This window comes from Drosophila guanche, unplaced genomic scaffold (genome assembly GCF_900245975.1).
Source record: "Drosophila guanche unplaced genomic scaffold, DGUA_6, whole genome shotgun sequence".
In the NCBI taxonomy this organism is placed as follows: Eukaryota; Metazoa; Arthropoda; class Insecta; order Diptera; family Drosophilidae; genus Drosophila; species Drosophila guanche.
In genome coordinates, this window is record NW_022995773.1 from 57479 (window position 1) to 76542 (window position 19064).

At 40.8% G+C, this 19064-nt stretch overlaps 2 protein-coding genes across 5 annotated transcripts; one reads left to right on the forward strand and one right to left on the reverse strand.

Annotated features, from left to right (window-relative positions):
• Window positions 1-143: 143 nt before the first annotated feature.
• Window positions 144-10404, reverse strand: LOC117591327 (vacuolar protein sorting-associated protein 33A). 3 transcript variants are annotated; one of them, XM_034284539.1, is made up of 3 exons: window positions 10395-10404; window positions 2461-3911; window positions 144-1205 (listed from the first exon to the last, which is right to left on the reverse strand). In XM_034284539.1, the coding sequence occupies exons 2-3, from the start codon at window positions 3877-3879 to the stop codon at window positions 795-797; spliced, it is 1830 nt and encodes a 609-aa protein (XP_034140430.1). In that variant the 5' UTR covers window positions 3880-3911; window positions 10395-10404; the 3' UTR covers window positions 144-794. The 3 variants fall into 3 exon arrangements, with proteins under 3 accessions (XP_034140430.1, XP_034140432.1, XP_034140429.1); XM_034284541.1 differs by lacking the exon at window positions 10395-10404 and having other exon boundaries at window positions 2461-3336; window positions 3394-3967; XM_034284538.1 differs by lacking the exon at window positions 10395-10404 and having other exon boundaries at window positions 2461-3967.
• Window positions 5218-18284, forward strand: LOC117591326 (gamma-tubulin complex component 2 homolog). Of its 2 annotated transcripts, XM_034284536.1 has the most exons (8): window positions 5218-5389; window positions 5448-5603; window positions 5658-6006; window positions 6078-6602; window positions 6672-7717; window positions 7775-8096; window positions 8293-8394; window positions 17999-18284. In XM_034284536.1, the coding sequence occupies exons 1-8, from the start codon at window positions 5334-5336 to the stop codon at window positions 18215-18217; spliced, it is 2775 nt and encodes a 924-aa protein (XP_034140427.1). In that variant the 5' UTR covers window positions 5218-5333; the 3' UTR covers window positions 18218-18284. The 2 variants fall into 2 exon arrangements, with proteins under 2 accessions (XP_034140427.1, XP_034140428.1); XM_034284537.1 differs by lacking the exon at window positions 8293-8394 and having other exon boundaries at window positions 5220-5389; window positions 17999-18282.
• Window positions 18285-19064: the final 780 nt, after the last annotated feature.

The following is a 19064-nucleotide window of genomic DNA, read 5'->3' on the forward strand; positions in this document are numbered from 1 at the left end:
AAAAAAAAAAAAAAAAAAAAATTTCTTAAAAAAATACCTCACAAAAATCAATATTTTTGCATTTTAAAGCTTGGCTAAGTTCATTACAACCAGATCTAAGATACTTAAGTTACATATGTGAAAAAATAAGGCGCTACCCCAAAAAAAAATTCTTTAAGAAAAGTTCTGACATAGAAAAAAAACAGTAATTCTTTAAAAGAATTTAAAGCCCTGAGTCTATAAAAAAAAGTCGGTTTGGTTCGATGCGGAAAAAAAGTTGGATTTTGTCTAGTAGTGTAATTTACACTCTATGTATACTCTCCATTTTCAAGCGCTCATGTGTGTGTGCACTGGAAAAGTGCCACTACTCCAAATTAAGATACTACCGGAAAAATTGAACTCATCGGACTCAAACGTCTTTTTGAAGTTTAGTTAAACCTTTAATTCATGCTTCTAAATGACAGTTCGGAAGAACAAATATTAACTGTATATATAAAAATATAAGCCAAGAGCTTTTTTTATTTATATTTTTTCATGGAGATTAATTTATTATTGCGTCTAGTATTCAATAAAAATGGAAAAAACATGTAAATGGTTTCTTTTCTAACATTTGTATGAATTGGCTCTCAAGATAGGTACTTATAATTATAAATGTAATTTATGAATAGACGTCATAAACGTAATAGATTTCCGCTAAAGATTTCTTCAATACAATCGAAAATCTAAGCATACCTTGTTTTTAAGGGCATATGGGCCATGCAGGTACTCAAACATGGTCGATTAGTGGTAGTGGACGAGACCTTGTGGCGGGGCGTTCATGCGCTTAACAGACTGTCAAGAAATGTGTTCTTGTTAATGATCTTGGTGGTTGCGATCAGAAATTCTACATTGTTATCCTCTTGGTTGGCTAAAAACCGCAGGGCGGCAATCTCCGCGAACGTGCATCCTCCTACAAAGCAGACCAGTACAACGCGCGGAACATGCAACAGCGAGCACTCGCTGGCCATGGAGCCCGCATGCCGACCGCCTATTCCAATAAGCTGAGCTTGGAAGTCCTCGAAGGTCGGCCCGTGGAGATTGTTAATCTGGCTTTTCAGTGTCTGCCAGCCAAGCGGCTTCAAAGAAAGTTCCACCAGGCGTGCGGTCAGCGGAGCGTAGAAGCTATGTACGTAACTTATGTCCTTTGGATCTACCTCGACATTATCCTCCACTGTTAGATGTAGCGACTGCAAGGATTAAAAAAAAAAACATGAATGGTAGTTTTAGGTAAATATATATTTTAGGTAAAGATACATATTTATACCCTGAATTAACTCGAATTAGGATTGAATAAAGTATGCGTTAGATCCATATTATTCATGCCCAGCAAAATAACAAAATTAGTTTTTTGAAATTTTGGAATTATACATGTTGTTAAATTGCAAATTCTATTTGTTCATATGTGGTACTGAATCAGTGTACATATGAACATATGTATGTATATGCATACATATATTTAACCGTTTGACTTATCTGAAATTTACATTTTTAATTTTTCTACATCTACATACATACATATATCACTTCTGTGGGGTGAGGGGTCACTGGTCACTGGCAATGAATTTATTCACTCTGGCTCTAATAACACTACTCGACACTTAGCAATGGCTTAGCAATGGTCTGATGATAGTTTTTAAGAATTTTTAAAATCTGTTATTTTTATACCCGGCCACCAAATTTTGCATCCAGACTTCTGTATGCTCACACTGTTACAAGTGTATTTAAAAAATGATCCCTGCCCCTTCCGCCTCCACAAAAGGGCAAAAACCTCCCAAACCTACAATTTTGAAGATAAAAGAAAACTAAAAACGCCAATCCAGGCACCGAATGGGGATCAGATTGGATCATTATTATATCCAGAATAAAGAAATTACTTTGCAGTGGCTTCGCCCCTTCTCGTCCACCAGGTTTTTTTGTTTGAACATTCGTTCATTGTACACTGCTTCGTGCAGTGTGCGGCTCTGGGGGAGGGGGGCGAGCTAAAACAGCGTGTTGGCGTGAGAAGTGATGTATGTATGTAGATTACATACGTAGAATGTACATACGGGTTTTTTTAGAGGTAGCACTGTTGTTTATATATAACCAAGTATCTTACAGCTGGTTGAAATTAGCCATTCTATAAAGGTTATGAATGCATCCATAATTTATACCCAAACACTATGTTGTCTTACAGTTTGAAAAATATGCTTTGAAAGGAAAAAATGTTGATTTTTGTGCGGTATTTTTTACGAAATTTGGAATTCAGGAAAAGTCGAAAGATTTGTCCCATGAAATATTTGGATATATATTTTGGATAACAGCGATGCCAATGCCAACTGAAAGGTATGAACCGGCAATGTTACCGATATATGTACATTGTATAATTTTTATAATTCAGGTCAAAGACTGTCGATTATGAACTTCAGAATACCCATTAAGAAAATCAAGACGGCTCGTGCTCACCTTTCTCAGCACAGCATATGCTCGCGAATCCGTCTGCGGATGTAGCAGGCCGGCCATCTCTAAGTTACTGAAGGTGAGTAACATTTCAATACCGTAGACCTGGGCCACCTCACGTTTGTAGTGGATGAGGAGCTTATCCTTGAGACCGGAGGCGGCGGCACACTGCAAGCAAATAAGGCGCAACACATTGCGTATATCGGACTTTCTGGCTATTTTGTCCTCGATGAACGCACTAGGCTTGTCTATATCGGCGCAGACCATGAAGTCTTGCTCCGCAGCTAGGTCGTCTGCGAAGGTGGTGGCATTCACCTGTTCGTGAATAAGGCCTGCTATAGCTGTGTGCTCTGAAGTTGACTTCTTCTGGGCCATCAGCTGGGGTAATTTGTTTTCCACAAAACTCTTGATTTCCTGTACGGTCTTGTCTTGTGATGTCGCGTGCATCTGGGTGTGGATCTCCCTGGCTTTGCGGGCAAGGAGTTTGGTTACTTCGTTAAAGTTTTTATTACGCAGCTCCGCGTATAGCTGCTCTCCAGAGTGCATCAGGATAGTTTTCTTTTCCGAAGTTTGCGGCAAGTATTCATCGGGTCTACGCCCTTCTGCTGTCTTATTGGGGGGAAACCACTCTGCAGGGAGTGAAAGCTTATTTTGCCGAATGCCGTAGAACTCGTCAATGAGGCCCTCGTAGGTGAGCTGCGTGGCCAGGGGGCTGAGCAGGTCGATGCCCCTATCTAGCAGAATCAACTGATCAATGGCCCCTCTGTCGCCGTTGTACAGCGCCTTTTCCTCCATTCCCAGATTTTTAGCGTGATCCCAAACGCGATGTGCCTGGACACCCTTTCCGTAGATCTTTGGAATGCGTCCATAAAGGCGCTGTAGCTGAACGAGGCCAATAGCTACCTGGTACAGAGAGCTTGTGTCGCCATCGATGCTTACGTCGCGATAGGCATTAGGTATCTCCATTGTCACCACATCCGCATCTAGCGGAAGAAAGCTCCAGGAGAGCTCATCAATGCGACTGAAACTGTTTATCACGCCTTTGTTCTGTAACTGGTTAATACATAGGCAAGATCGTCGTGGTGCAAAAAGAATATGGAACTGGCGCCCACTGACCAGACCATTACACTTGACATGACCCACCAGTTGATCCATAAGCGAGACTCTCGGTCGAAGAATGTAGACAATGTTTCTGATATCCTTGGGAAAGACCAAGTCCGGCTTAAGAGTCACAATCCTAATGGCTCTTTCATCAAAAAGCTTTGGTTTCGTTACTAGCGTAAACGGCCCAATCATTGCCTCGTCCAGCGCGATGACGGTTGAGCCATCGATCCGGTCCAGGTGTTGTATAAGCTCACGATAAGCAGCCTCCTGCAGCAGTTGGGTGTTAAAACGTTGACCCGGACTCGTCAGATAGGAAAACATGACGTTTGCTCTATTTGGTTATCGCATTTGTACTTATGTTGTCATTTTACATCTACTTCGTGAAGAGGCTTTGCGACCAGTGTGACCGCAGAACTATCGATTAAATATACCTTTACACCCTTGAAAAAATACAGAGAAATACCCCTTCATTTTCGAAATCTACCGTAAATATACCGATGAAGCTAATTTAAGCCACTAACCAAATAGTATAGTAGATTATCAGCTTCTCATAAGCGAAACGTCACCGCTGAATGTGCGTCTCGAAGTCCCAGTCCTCTGCCACTAACCAAATAGTATAGTAGATTATCAGCTTCTCATAAGCGAAACGTCACCGCTGAATGTGCGTCTCGAAGTCCCAGGCCTCTGCCAATGTTGCAGCTACAAGCATTAGTGCGTGTAGAACACGCAGCTAGAAGTCCCAGCTACATGTGTATTAGTGCGTGTAGAGCACGCAGCTACATAAAGCACCTATATCATGAAGAAACTATAAGGAGACCATGAAGAAACTATAAAGGGCTCTCGCTGTAAGTGTGAGGGCAACGACAACGGAGTGTGCTAATTAATCATTTGAAGGCAATGTGAAAAAACATAATAATTGTTTCATAATTTAACATTTAATAGTTTGCTACATGAGTAGTCTGTGTTTTGATAAAATAAACATTTTTAACAACATGAAACATTTCGACAAGCAAACGAGCACGGAGAATTGGGAAAAGCAGCGAGTAACTCTGCCACCGACGAGGCCTCCTTCATGAAGTAACTATAAGGAGGCCTCTGCCTGTGGCAGAGTTACTCGTGGCTTTTCCTAATATTCAGTGCTCGTATGCGTGTCGAAATGTTTCATGTTGCCAACAATTTTTATTTTTGGCAGAGGCCTGGGACTTCGAGACGCACATTCAGCGGTGACGTTTCGCTTCTATGAAGCTAATACTATTTCGTTAGTGCTGGCATACAGCCGTTAGAAAATAGTTTGTGCGCGACAACATTTCTTATTGGTTCCATACGAATATCATATCTGAGTACTAGGCTTCATATAAAAAAACTGGTTCAGTAATTTTTTCGTTTGCCTTGTCGTTTATTGAGTTTCCAGCAACATAAACGAAATACTCAGATTCTTATCGATATATCGATACGAAGTGCGTGTGTGGACTGAGAGAACACAGGCCCGAAATATATAGTTTACCCACCTTATTTTTAATAATTGCATTTTAAAGAACCACCCTGTTCATTCACGCTCTGATCTCCTATCAGAGCTAAAATTAATTAAAATAATATATATAACAAAATAAATATTGTGGTAAACATTTGATTTGTTTTTGCAAACAGATGACAACTCTAATGTACCAAAGAAAATCACGAGAGCCCATTCAATTTTAGATGTTTGTGTCTATTCTGGTATTGAAATGTTGCAATTACCGCTGCTTTATGAATTATAACAGTTCGCCCATGCCATTATGAGTAAAGTTGATCAAGTACGTGGGGTACTACGTAATCTTATAATCGAATCGCAGTAAGCAAATCGCACTTCACGGAGTGCAGTGTGAACTACAAAAATTGTGTATTTATAGGGCTCCGTACACGCCAGACATCATTGTGAGACATTTTCGTGCCACACACGAACGGCGTCTCTCATCGAACGAGCTTCTGCATTTACTTGCAACCATAAGCCAAAAGCGTCCAAACTTTCAAACTGTGATCACTGAGGTCACACATATACTTAAGACGTCAGTATTTCGATCTAGTTCATTGGGTGTTTTTCACATTCCTTTCCTTCCCAGGAAGGATCCTATGTATGCTCTGCTTGTATTCGTCGAGCGATACAGCTGCGAAGATAGCCACTTAAAGGTTGAAATGCCATCACCAACCACTCAGAGCAGTACTGGCTCTCCTGTCAGTGCCATGTCTTCGCTTAGCATGGTTCAATGCGCGTCGACGAGGAGTCTTTCTGACGATAGTGCAATACATACAATGTCGCAAAGTATTTCCACATCGACTCCGATGAATTATCGTAGAAGCGAAAGTTTCCCAGTCCTCTACACTGGAGCATTATGTGGACGACGCAACCAGAATCTAAAACTATACCATCAGAAGCAGAAAAATGATCCAGAACGCGCAGATTTGAGCGTGGTTAGAGCGAACTGCCCAGATAACTAAAATTTCTCTATTTTCTTATACAAATCCGTATATTTCAAATTCAGATCAAAGAGCGCGTGCTGATGGCAGTTTCCAGCAGTTCGAAGACTAGCGACCGTCGTCTTGGAAGCACAGAAGTTGGATCGACGAAGTCATCCGTCAGGATTAAGACTTGTAACTCCTTTCTAATGGCAGTGACATGCTTGCCGGATGAGTATCGCACACACATGCTCTGGGATTACTGCAAAGTGGAAGGTAACAAAATGGTAAAGCCGGAGCTTGGCGCCCTGCCTTTTGCAAGCCAGCAGCAAGTCCTTCTAAAAGAGCTATTCCATTGTCTGTGTGGCACTCGTGGAAACTTTATTGTCCCTCTGCCGCCAGATATGATCAGTACAGGAATTGCCAAGTATGAAACAAATTTCAATATCCATGTGCACCTGGATAAATCGTTAACAGAGCCGCTGCAGGATATTCTTCCCCTGGCCTCGTACTTTATGGGCATCCAAAAGATGATGGCGGCAACTGATGGTCACGGGCAGGTCATTAACTCTCTTAATGCGGCGCTCCAAGATCTGACCCAGGATTTCTACGTAAGTGTATTCTTTAAGAAATATCACACCTACATATATCAAATAGTATTTTATCTGTTATCCCTTTAGGTACTGGTTGTACAATCTGAGAAGGAGCTGCAGCAGCAAGAGTTGACGGTTCATAAGCTTCTGTACTACTTAGAGCCGACCATCTGGGTGATGAAGGAGATATGGACGACTTTAGTGGATGTGCAACTAAAAGAGTTCGTGGGAGCTGCAGTACTGACACATTTACACGGGCGGATAAAGCGGTTGGAAGGGGACGGGGCAGCCCAGCAGATAATGATTAATCTCACGCATCAGGCAGCCAAGCCGTACATGCGAATGCTGCAGCTTTGGATCCAAAAAGGAGTTATTGTAGACCGCAACCACGAGTTTCTGGTGGAGGATAACGAGGTTGTCCACCAAGGCGAGCTGCCGGAACATTATTCGGACGATTATTGGGAAAAGCGCTACACAGTCCGTCGCGATCGGATCCCTTTCTTCCTAGAAAAGTACTCCGACAAAATATTGCGAACCGGCAAGTATTTAAATGTGATCCGACAGTGCGGAAAGCGAGTAATGCCCACTCAGAAAATGGAGCTCCACCTCGATCCGACCAACGAGCGACACGTGTATGTAATCAACGACGCCTATTACTTTGCCGCCCGCATGCTGCTTGACGTTCTTCTCACGGAAAACGACCTTATGGGGCATCTGCAGTCAGTAAAAAACTATTTGTTGCTGAACCAGGGGGACTTCACCATGCAATTTATGGACGCCTGTGAGGACGAGCTATCTAAGAATGTAGACTTGGTGCTGCCCATGACCCTGGAGAATCTACTGGGTCTTACATTGAGACTATCTTCGGCCCGCAATGATCCCTACAAAGATGACCTACACTGCGAGCTTCTCACCTACGACTTGGTTACACAGATGTCAAAGATCATGAACCACAAGGAAGAATATTGGCAGTCGCAGGATCGCCTGGACCTTAGTGGTCTAGAGTGTTTTGCCTTTACCTACGAAGTCAAGTGGCCTGTCTCGCTCGTCCTCAATCATATCGCCATTTCAAAGTACCAGATGCTGTTTCGTCAGCTCTTCTTTTGCAAGCACGTAGAGCGTCAGCTTTGCAAGTGAGTATACAACAGATTACGTCGCTTCTTAGCCATTCACTTTGTTATTTCTCGCAGGATTTGGAAAGAGAACTCCATTGCAAAAAAGTTCTCGGCACAGGCCGCTGAGCTGTATCGATCGGCATTTACTCTGCGCCAGCGCATGATGAATGCCATTCAGAACCTGGAGTACTATATGATGATTGAGATCATAGAACCAAATTGGCACATATTTATCGAGAAAATGAAGAAGGTCGAGAATGTGGACAACGTACTAGGACTGCATCAAGACTTCCTGGACTCGTGTCTCAAGAACTGCATGCTGACTGAGTCCTCTCACTTAAATCGAGCCATATTTAAGTTGTGCAAGATCTGCCTTAAGTTTTGTGACTTTATCCAGGTGAGACTGTTATCAAAATATTTTAAAAGTTGCTACATACCTTTGAGTTCTTCCCCTGCTAATATAACTGTCTTGCCCTGTCTATAAAAATATGGGTTTTGGGCTTTCTCTTCATTTTTCTTTTTCTCTTGCTTGTTGATATGCCTGCCTATCAACAATTGAATATCAACAAGACACCCTTTATTCGACCTCATAGCACTCTCAGCGTTTCTTTCTCGACGCTGAGCTCAAGTCAATGGTCTGTGATAGCAGCGACGACAGTGTCGACGTTGAGCAGGGAAACTCGAGTTGGCCACAGGTATTAAGCATGTATAGCTATATATTGATAGCTGCTGTTACTTCTGCTTGGATTTTTATACCCGGTACTCGAAGGTTATTTGTCAAATTTTACATTTTTCCTTCATCTGTCAACTCCATCAACAACACGACTCACGCCAACACGCTCCTTTAGCTTGCCACCCTTCCCTAGAGCCACACACTGCAGAGTCAGGGTAGATACGCGGCAGAGGCAAAGGCAGAGACGTGTCAGAGGTTAGGAAGAGACGTGTTATAGGTTAGGCAGAGACGTGTCAGAGGTTAGGCAGAGGCCGCACACTGCGCAAAGCAGAGTGTGAATGAGAGAATGTGCAAAAAACAAATATTAGCTGCGGGACGTGGTGGGTTTAGCCACTGCAAATTAATTTCTATATTGTAGCCATAATAATGATCAAATCGGATCCAATGGTGATCTGATAGATATTCCGCCTACGGAATGGCGTTTTTAGTTTTCTTTTATCTTCAAAATTGTAGGTTTGGGAGGTTTTCGTCCTTTTGCGGAGGCTGAAGGGGGCGTGGCTCATTTTTGAAATACACTGGTTTTAGTATGAGCATACAGCAGTCTGGAGCCAAAAATTTGGTGGCTTTAGCTCTTATAGTCCCTGAGAACTAGCCGACAAACAAGACGGACAGACGGACGGACAGACAGACAGAAATGGCTCAATAGACTCGGCTATTGAGGCTGATCAAGGATATATATACTTTATGGGGTCCAAAAACGTTTCCTTCTGTGCGTTATATACAACCGTTATTCCCCATAAATACAATATACCCCATTTACTCTTCGAGTATCGGGTATATAAAGTTGCAATAGTGTAAGGGTGGATACATTGACTTAAAAAAAACAATGAGGAACTAAAGCGGCGTCACTATTTTTGAACCGTACACAGTCTGCACATACAAATGTGTGGATGTATGTATGTGGGTTTATGATTTCTGACGAATCGGAAGAAGTTTTATCTGCTTTTCACAACATCCGTCGTCCACAAACGGCCAAGCTGCAGCTCTTTGACCAATACATACACTTTTTGAGCTCCAAGTCATCAGAAAACATGGACCATGGTTTTTTAAATTTATAAAAAAGCCGCAAAACTCGTCTGCTTTAAAAAAAATTAATGGATCAGGTTTTAAAGAATTGATATTTTACAGACACTTTTCGTGCTAAAGACAGTGTAAACGTTGACACCGCCTCGATCGGATAACGATAACTGCTTTTTATAATCTTAGCCTGCTTATTTTAAGAACTCCCAGGTCAAATTGTTCTTGTTCTAGCGCGTTTTGTACCGTTCAACGGTAAATGAAAAATAATATGAATTTTTCATCAAATTATAACGAGAAGGGGCGTGTGAGACGCTTCTTGCGCGTCACAACTTTTATACCCGGTACTCAGTACATCTGTACCTTAACGGTTTTTATCAAATCTTACATTTTTTCTTCATCTGTCATTTACATCTACAACACTTCTCACGCCAACACGCTTGTTGGAAGCTGCCGAGCTTTTTCGGCAACTCTTACTCCAAATTTACGACAATTATTCTCCGTATTTAGGTTTTAATATTTTTGTTTATTATTCGACGATTTTATACAATTTGAAGGGGCGTGGCCGTGGCCTACGATTCGATTTGTTAAAATGTACAATGGCTTGAAGCTCGATTAAAGTAATGGGTTCGCGTTGGACATATGTATAAATAATTGGACTGCTCGGAACGATGCGCGGCGATTGACAATATTTTTGACTTGCACCAGAAAAGGGCAAAGCACTGCAATATAAGCAGTACGAAGGGTATATACATATGCGTGCGCTTCTATGCAATGTGATAGGGAGCGATGAGCGCGACAATAGCATATTAGTATAAGATATTATAAAGAGAGTATAAATACAAACAAGGCGAGCTGATCTTAATAATTATGTAATTGCTGCTGCTCCTGGCCGGCTAGGCTCATGGAAAATGGGGTGGGTGTTGTGCTGCGTAAACGGCTAACGTCGTATTTGCCATAAACATTTCGAAAGAAAATATTTCGGGAAAAAAAACTGAAATTAGGAGCTTGTGAGATTTGGCGATTGGTTTTCGGAAACACACGTGTGCAGTGCACATAGAAAATATATTCTAAGCTATTTTTTGCTGGTTCTGCTTCGAAAGAATACCATATGGCTTTCGGAAATATTATTAGGTACTTCGGCAAATAGGAGCTCATATAAAATTAAAATATTAAACTCTTAAAATCACAAGTATGTATTTAAAAATGTATGCATGTGTAACCGCACACAAGGGACTACGAAAGCGACTTGAAAAGAAAAAACAAATAAATTCTTTTTCGGCACAGCTGCCATGACTCCACTTATAACTCTATGTTTATTCACACTGTGTATGATGAATACTCTAATGGAAAATATCTGCAACGCCAAGTCAATTGCCGTTATTCATTATTTGTATATGTACATATTTAGATGTTTATAACTGTTTATCCCATTCGTCCTAACTGTATTTAAGAAATATATTAGCATAGAGAGGATACGCAAGATCAATCTATTTTTATTGGGGCAAGCTTCTTCATAAAGTCACAAGTTTGAAGCAAGGGTATGTGAGCTCAGCAGCAACACAAAAGTAACAAACGTCTCAAGCGCTAAAAATGAAAACGCACATGAAGTCGAGAATAGATACTCGCATTGCCATCATTTATGTATGTACATATGTGTCACCGCACACTAGCAATTACGAAGCAGACTTGAAAAGGAAAAACAAAACTTTGTTTTTGCGACGTTCAATGCTCAAGAGAGCCAACGCCAAACTCTCTCAGCCGAAGGTTCTCTCACCAAGAACCGAAGGCACTGGGAGCCAATCCACTATACTGATTAGGCAGCTAGTTTTAGGTCCGTTTGACGTCTCTATGAGTTGTTTGCTTAGTGCCTTAACCCTTAAACTTATTATACCCGGTACTCGAAGAGTAAATAGGGTATATTGTATTTTTGCACAAAGTGAATGTATGTAACACACAGTAGGAAACGTTTTCGACCACATAAATTATATATATTCTTGATCAGAATCAATAGCCGACTCGATTGAGCCATGTCTGTCTGTTCATCCGTCTGTCCCGCCCGTCTTGTTGAGCGCCTGGATCTCAGAGACCATAAAAGCTAGAGCCACCAAATTTTGCTTCCAGACTTCTGATTGCTCACACTGTTACAAGTGTATTTCAAAAATGAGCCACGCCCCTTTCCGCCCCCGCAAAAGGGCGAAAACCTCCCAACCTACAATTTTGAAGATAAAAGAAAACTAAAAACGCCATTCTGTAGGAAATGACCAAATCTATCATATCACCAAATTGGGATCCGATTGGATCATTATTATAGCCAGAATGAAGAAATTAATTTGCAGTGGCTAAACCCACCCTGTTCCGCAGCTTTTGTTGTTCTTTTCACATTCTCTCATTCACACTCTGCTTCTGCTTCACTCGGCCCCTGACCCTGCCGCCCCTCTGCCTTTGCCTCTGCTGACTTTTAACCCACTCTGCCTCTGCCGCGAGTCTGCAGTGTGTGGGTCTAGGGACTGGCGGCGAGCTAAAGGAGCGTGTTGGTGTGAGAAATATAGTAGATGTAGGTGACAGATGAAGAAAAGATGTAAAATTTGACAAAACACCGCTTAGGTGCAGATGTAGTACTGAGTGCCGGGTATAAAAGTTATGACGCTTAAGAAGCGTCTCACACGTCCCTTCTCGTTTTTAACTTACGACACATGAATTCAAGATAATAGTCAAAATATAATTAAAATAATATAATCGAAATATAATAAGCAACTGGTTTTACTAAGAGTTATGTGAGAATGAATTAATTAAATGAATTAAATGGCATAATTGGGGCGATTGTAGTTAATAATTTTTCATTTTAAATATGGTTAAAAATGCATGTCTCACTGTGTTAGACGCTATTCTCCTGAACCGGAGTGTATGTGTATATATGTGTCTACTTACAAACTTTTAAACAGCTGCAGGTGTCGTTGGGCCCAATTTCACGCTGTCATAAAAACTGTAAAAGAAATGGAGAAATATGCAAAATAAAACAAGAAGCGTTATGAAACGGTATTTTACTAATACCCTTCCATTGACACAATGAGACCGATGATACACCTTTTAGAATATATTATTAATTATGCATGAATCTCAAATTTTTTTTCTTTGTTTAATGTCTAGGTATATTTAATATTATTAAAAAATTTCTTTTATATTTTTTTTTCTAGTCATAATTTTTCATTAAATTTTCCTTTCTAAATTTTTGTTATTTGTCCCTTTCCTTAAAGTGGACTTCAGATTGTACATATTTAATCGGGCATCAAATTTTTTTAATAAACTGAAAGTAGGAGAGAATGGGTGACATACGTTCAGGTGGGTCTATTTATGTGCGCATAAGTGTATGGTGACCCGAAAGGGCAATGACCGCGGAACGAATTTTTTCTTATACAATTTATGCAAGCATCAACAATGTTTTTGAAACAGGCACTAAATTTTATATTGTTTTATATTGTTGTTGTTGAAGTGCTCAATTGTGCGTAGGTATGTCAGTGTATGTATGCCTCCGTCCCGCTAACCAAGTCCATCCATGATCTTTGCCGGCAGGCAAGGTCCAGTGGCATCAACAAGTGGGACTGATGCTCGTGGTAATGGAGCGCACCACCCTGCGAGACCGAAAGTCAAGCCAGATCAGCAATTTTCGGCCACATGTGGGTCATAACCTTATCCAGGTTTTGCTTTTGGTTGTTTTGTTTTTCTGTGGCCACAACACTTTTCAAATTGTTTTTTTATCGGGTTTATATTCCCGTTTATGGTTTGCTGAAATTTCACCACGTTGTTTTTTTCTTCAATATTTTCTACATGCACATTATTTGTCTTCCACCTTTGAATTAAATTTTTTCTCTGTGCAGCATGCACTTAGCCTAATTATTTTACCCCCTTCAAAAGCTGTGTCGCCAGATGAGAACGAAGAAGATTCTAGAAGGGCTAGCCCATGAAGAAACTATAAGGAGGCCTCGTCGACAACACTAAGCAGAAGGGGCGAGTGAAAAGTACGAGTGAGAGGGCTCTCGCTGCAAGTGCGAGGGCAACGACAATGGAGTATGCTGATCATGAAGAAAACATTCGTCCGCAACCAACCTTCCGCGTCGACAAGCAAACGAGCACTTAACCTAGGTAGAACCAGCGAGAACATGCCACCGACAAGGCCTCCTTATAGTTTCTTCATGGGCATAAAGCAACTATATAAGGAGGTCTCGTCGGAAAAAATTATGGAAAGGTGCGAGTGAAAGGGCTCTCGCTGTAAGTGTGAGGGCAACGACAATGGAGTGTGCTGATTAATCATTTCTAGGCAATGTGAAAAAAACATAATAATTGTTTTATAATTTAATTTTTAATAGTTTGTTAAATAATAGTAGTGTGTGTTTTGAAAATATAAAAATTTTGAAAAAATTTGAAAAAAAAATATTCCGCAACCAACCTTCCGCGTCGACAAGCAAACGAGCACTGAGAATTGTGAAAAGCAGCGAGTAACTCTGCCACCGACGAGGCCTCCTTATATAGTTGCTTTATGTTCATGGGCTAGCCGTAAGCTATGCTTGCGGAGAGAAAAGCTTGCATGTTAGCGGCGCTCGCACTTGCAATTTTCGAAAGAGAGAGCTTTTCGAGATACAAGCTTCTGATCTTGCATGCGGGCTCTCTCTGGAATGTATGTACAGTGGGGAAGGTTCAATATTTTTGCGATAAAATAAGAAAGACTGTTCCCAAAAAAAAATTTGTCTTAATACAATTTTAGTACAGGCATTTTAAATTTTATTTTTGATCTGCCAAACCTTCACACTTTGCAGCCCTAGCGATCGGCCCAAAGGCTCTACTTTCCAAAATTGATGAATCAACTCATCGAGCCGAGTGCTGTGATCATCCGAAGATTGGGTTGTACTAAAAGAAGAAGACAGCCAAAGAATGTGTGGCGATAAACGACGATAGGGGACGATTGCCCACAGAGTGCACGCAATCCGAAGATTGGGCTGTTGTAAGCGGATTTACAATCCTTCACATGATTGTCCTCTCGTAGGCAATTGAGGCATAATAAGAGCCGCTTTGCCTTCACATGGCGATCATTTGGCGACAGAGGTGTAAACCGTGTTAGTGCCCTCGCATAACACACAAGAAATGGGGGCGCTCGATGCTACGAAAGATTTTCTTTGATGCGTACTCACGGTTTTTCCGGACTTGCCAAACTGATCTTGCCCTTGCGTCGATTGATCCGCACTTTCACACGTTCGACATATTTTTCCTATTTTTCGGTTCTAGTCTGTTGACGCGGAGTGTATTGGTCACAGTTAAATACGATTTTTCAACAAGCGATACAAGTTCAAACGTTTGTGTGTTCACTTTTCGGCACTTGTTATTTGCGAAGCTTATGCACCGGTAAAGCGATCGAGAGAGTGCACTGATTTCGAGTTCGAATTCGAGAGTGAGTTCTTGCAGACGGTCACGAGAGCATAAAGCAACTATATAAGGAGGCCTCGTCGGTGGCAGAGTTACTCGCTGCTTTTCCCAATTCTCAGTGCTCGTTTGCTTGTCGACGCGGAAGGTCGGTTGTGGACAACATTTTTTTCAAACCTTTTCAAAATGTTTGTTTTTTTCAAAACAAAGACTACTATCATGTAACAAACTATTAATAATTAAATTTTGAGACAATTATTATGTTTTTTCACATTGCCTTTAAATGATTAATAAGCACACTCCATTGTCGTTGCCCTCACACTTCCAACGAGAGCCCTTTCACTCGCACTCCTTATATAGTTGCTTTATGCACGAGAGATGGCTGAAGCAAGCGACGAAACAGTAGGAAAAAAAAGCTAACTGACCTCGCTCAGAACTCCCTGCAGCCGGTCTCGATAGTGCGTTGCGCTGGCTGAAGCAGACGGTGAAAGAGAAAACGAATAGCGGGCCGCTAGCACTGCCACGATCGGCCACAACGACTTTTGGTTCGCTACTGTTGAGCAAATGTTGAGTTATATGTTTAAAATTCGAAAAATTAAATGTTTAAACACTTTAACGCACTATAAGCTCACGGAAATCACGTCGGGGTAACCAAAATGTTGGAAGCGGCCGAGCTTTTTTGACAACTCTGACTCCACATTTACGACAATTATTATCCGTATTTAGTTTTGATATATTTGTTTATTATTTTACGAATTTATACAATGTATAGCCTTGGACGTGAACTACGATTCGGTGTGTTGAACTTTATAATAGTTGAGAGCTCGATTAAGTAACGGATTCGCGGTGGACATAGAAAGTAATTGGACTGCTCGGAGAAGCGTGGCGAAGGACAATATTTTAGACTGGTGCAAAGAAAACGGCATAGATCTGCAATATATGTAAGCAGTACGAAGGGTGCATAAATATGCGTGCGCTTCTATTCACTGTGAGAGGGAGCAATGAGCGCGACAATAGCATATTAATATAAGAGAGTATAAATGTAAAAACGGCGAGTTGATCTTAATAATTATATATTTGCTGCTGCTCCGAACAACGCTCCTTTAGCTCGCCCCCCTGCCCTAGAGCAACACACTGCAAAGGCTCGGCAGAGGCACGGAAGAGGCAGAGGCCGCACACTGCAGAAGCAGAGTGTGAATAAGAAAATGTGCAAAAAACCAAAAAAAAGTCGCGGAATGGGGTGGGTTCAGCCACTGCAAATAAAGTTCTTCATTCTGGCTATAATAATGATCCAACCGGATCAAACCGAACCTATCGGGGATCTGATAGATTTGATTCTTCCCTACAGAATTGCGTTTTTAGTTTTCTCGTATCTTACAAATTGTGAATACCGCAAATTTTTCGCGATTTGCGGGAGAGGAAGGGGGCGGGGCTCATTTTTTAAATACACTTGTAACAGTGTGAGCATACAGAAGTCTAGATGCAAAATTTGGTGGCTCTAGCTTTTATAGTCTCTGAGATCCAGGCGCTCAACATGACGGACGGACAGACAGACATGGCTCAATCGACTCGGCTATTGATGCTGATCAAGAATATATATACTTTATGGGGTCGGAAACGTTTCCTTCTGTGTGTTACATACATTCACTTTGTGCACAAATACAATATATTCTATTTACTTTTCGAGTTCCGGGTATAAAAAAACAAAAGCTGCTGGACAGGGTGGGTTTAGCCACTAAAAATTAGTTTCTTCATTGTGGCTATAATAATGATGTTGTTTTTAGTTTTCTTTTATCTCTGAGACTGAGACAGACATGGCTCAATCGTCTCGGCTATGGATGCTGATCAAGAATATATATATTTTATGGGGTCGGAGACGTTTCCTTCTGTGTGTTACAACAACCGTTATTCGCACAAATACAATATACCCTATTTACTCTTCGAGTACCGGGTAAAAAATGCAATACAATTTTCGAATACGGGTACGTTTTTATACCCAAACGGGCGGAAACCTCCCAAACCTTCAATTTTGAAGATAAGAGAAAACTAAAAACACCATCATTATTATAGCCACAATGAAGAAACTAATTTTTAGTGGCTAAACCCACCCTGTCCAGCAGCTTTTGTTTTTTTATACCCGGAACTCCATTCCGTAGGGAATGGCCATATATATCAGATCACCAAATTGGGATCCGATTGGATCATTATTATAGCCACAATGAAGAAATTAATTTCCAGTATCTAAACCCACCCTGTCCCGCAGCTTTTATTGTTCTTTTCACATAATCTCATTCAAGTTCTGCTACAGCTTCACTCGGCCTCTGCCGTCCCTCTGCCACTGCATCTGCCGACTTTTAACCCACCCCGTCCCGCAGCTTACATATGTTTTTTTTTTTGTGTGCGGGCGCTGCCTCTGCTGCGAGTCGGCAGTGTGTGGGTCTAGGGAAGGGGGGCGAGCTAAAGGAGCGTGTTTTGGTGTGAGTCGCGTTGTAGGTGTATATGACAGATGAAGAAAAAATGTTAAATATGACAAAACACCTCTAAGGTGCAGAAGTAGTACTGAGTGCCGGGTATTAAAGTTGTGACGCGTAAGAAGCGTCTCACAAACGTTCTTACTCGTTGGTTTTCTTATATCTTCAAAATTGTGGATGCCACAGAATTTTGCCCATTGTAGGGCGGTAGGTAGGTGCGAAATATTGATATTACACTAGCAACAGTGTAATATTACAGAAGTTTGCATGAAAAACTGTGTGTGTTTAAGCTCTGAGAACTACACGCTCTTTATACTGATTACATTACTTCGCGGAAGGCCGCGAGCTAAAGGAGCGTGTTGGTGTGAGAAGTGTTGTAGATGTAGATGACAGATGAAGAAAATATGTTACATTTGACAAATCAGCGCTAACGTGCAGATGTAAAACTGAGTGCAGGATATAAAAGTAGTGACGCGTAAGAAGCGTCTCACACGTCCCTTCTTTTTTTTGTTTTTGTTTTATCTTTAAAATTGTGGATACAGCAGAATGACCTTTTCTATCAAGTCGTCGAATTTTGAATTTTCAGTGGAAAACCCAGCCGCTTCCAGCTCAGCACCGCTCATTAAAATATAATACTTACTCAATTTATATTCCTTCTGCCAGTTGGAGACATCGTTGGATCCGACAGATACGTTTTCGGAGCGCATCAAACTCTTCGATCTGGAATTCACCGGACTGCTGATATCTTTCCTTAAGCAAATTAACAATATGGCTAAGAAGAACACCTCCGATCGCTTTATGAATCTAGTGCATCGAATCAACTTTAACGGCTTCTATTCCGATCAAATGGAAAAGCTCTGCGTCAAAGATGCCATGGGTTAAGCCATTCATTTGCCATTCATTAAAAGCAGTAAGAAAATCATAGAAGCTGAAAGTAAAACAAAAGTCCAATTGAAATATTTATTTCATTAATTATAACTATTTATTATTCATTCCAGAACGGCTACTGTTATTTCATAATATTTAAAAAAAATAAATTTTGATAAGCGATAAATAGTAAAACTCGAACACAATTATTATCCATGAGTACAAAATATCTATTTTCTTAATAAAAATATGCGAAAAAAATTTAATATTTTGAGTTAACTTTGCAAAAGACAAAACCAAGTTGTAGGCCTGGATCACTAGTTCACTTCTTCAGAATTTGAATTTGCAAGACTAAAGATACAAAGATGGCGTTTTCTGCGGACGGACAGACATGGCTATATCGACTCGGCTATTGATGTTGATCAAGAATATATATCCTCAATGGGGTCGGCAACGTTTCCTTCTCTGCGTTACATACGTCTACTTATACAAACAAATATAATATAGACTATCTACTTTTCGAGTATCGGCTATAAAAATGTATTTAAAAGATTAAGAGTAATTAAAGATTTTTTAATTTTGTAATAATCTTTTGTAATTTACAAAAAATATATTTGACTGCTTGATTGATTGGTTATTATTGGTTGATTAGACTTCTCTGCGTTACATACATCTACTTGTTCTCAGAAAAACAATACACCTTATTTACTCTTTGAGTACCGGGTATAAAAACTCAGTTCCGTAGAAAATGGCCATATATATCTATCAGGAACATATTGTAGCCAGAATGTAGCCAATCACTGCACACCATGTCTAGTGCCGCCAGAGGGCTCCGTTCGTCGTTAGGCGAATTCCACAATGT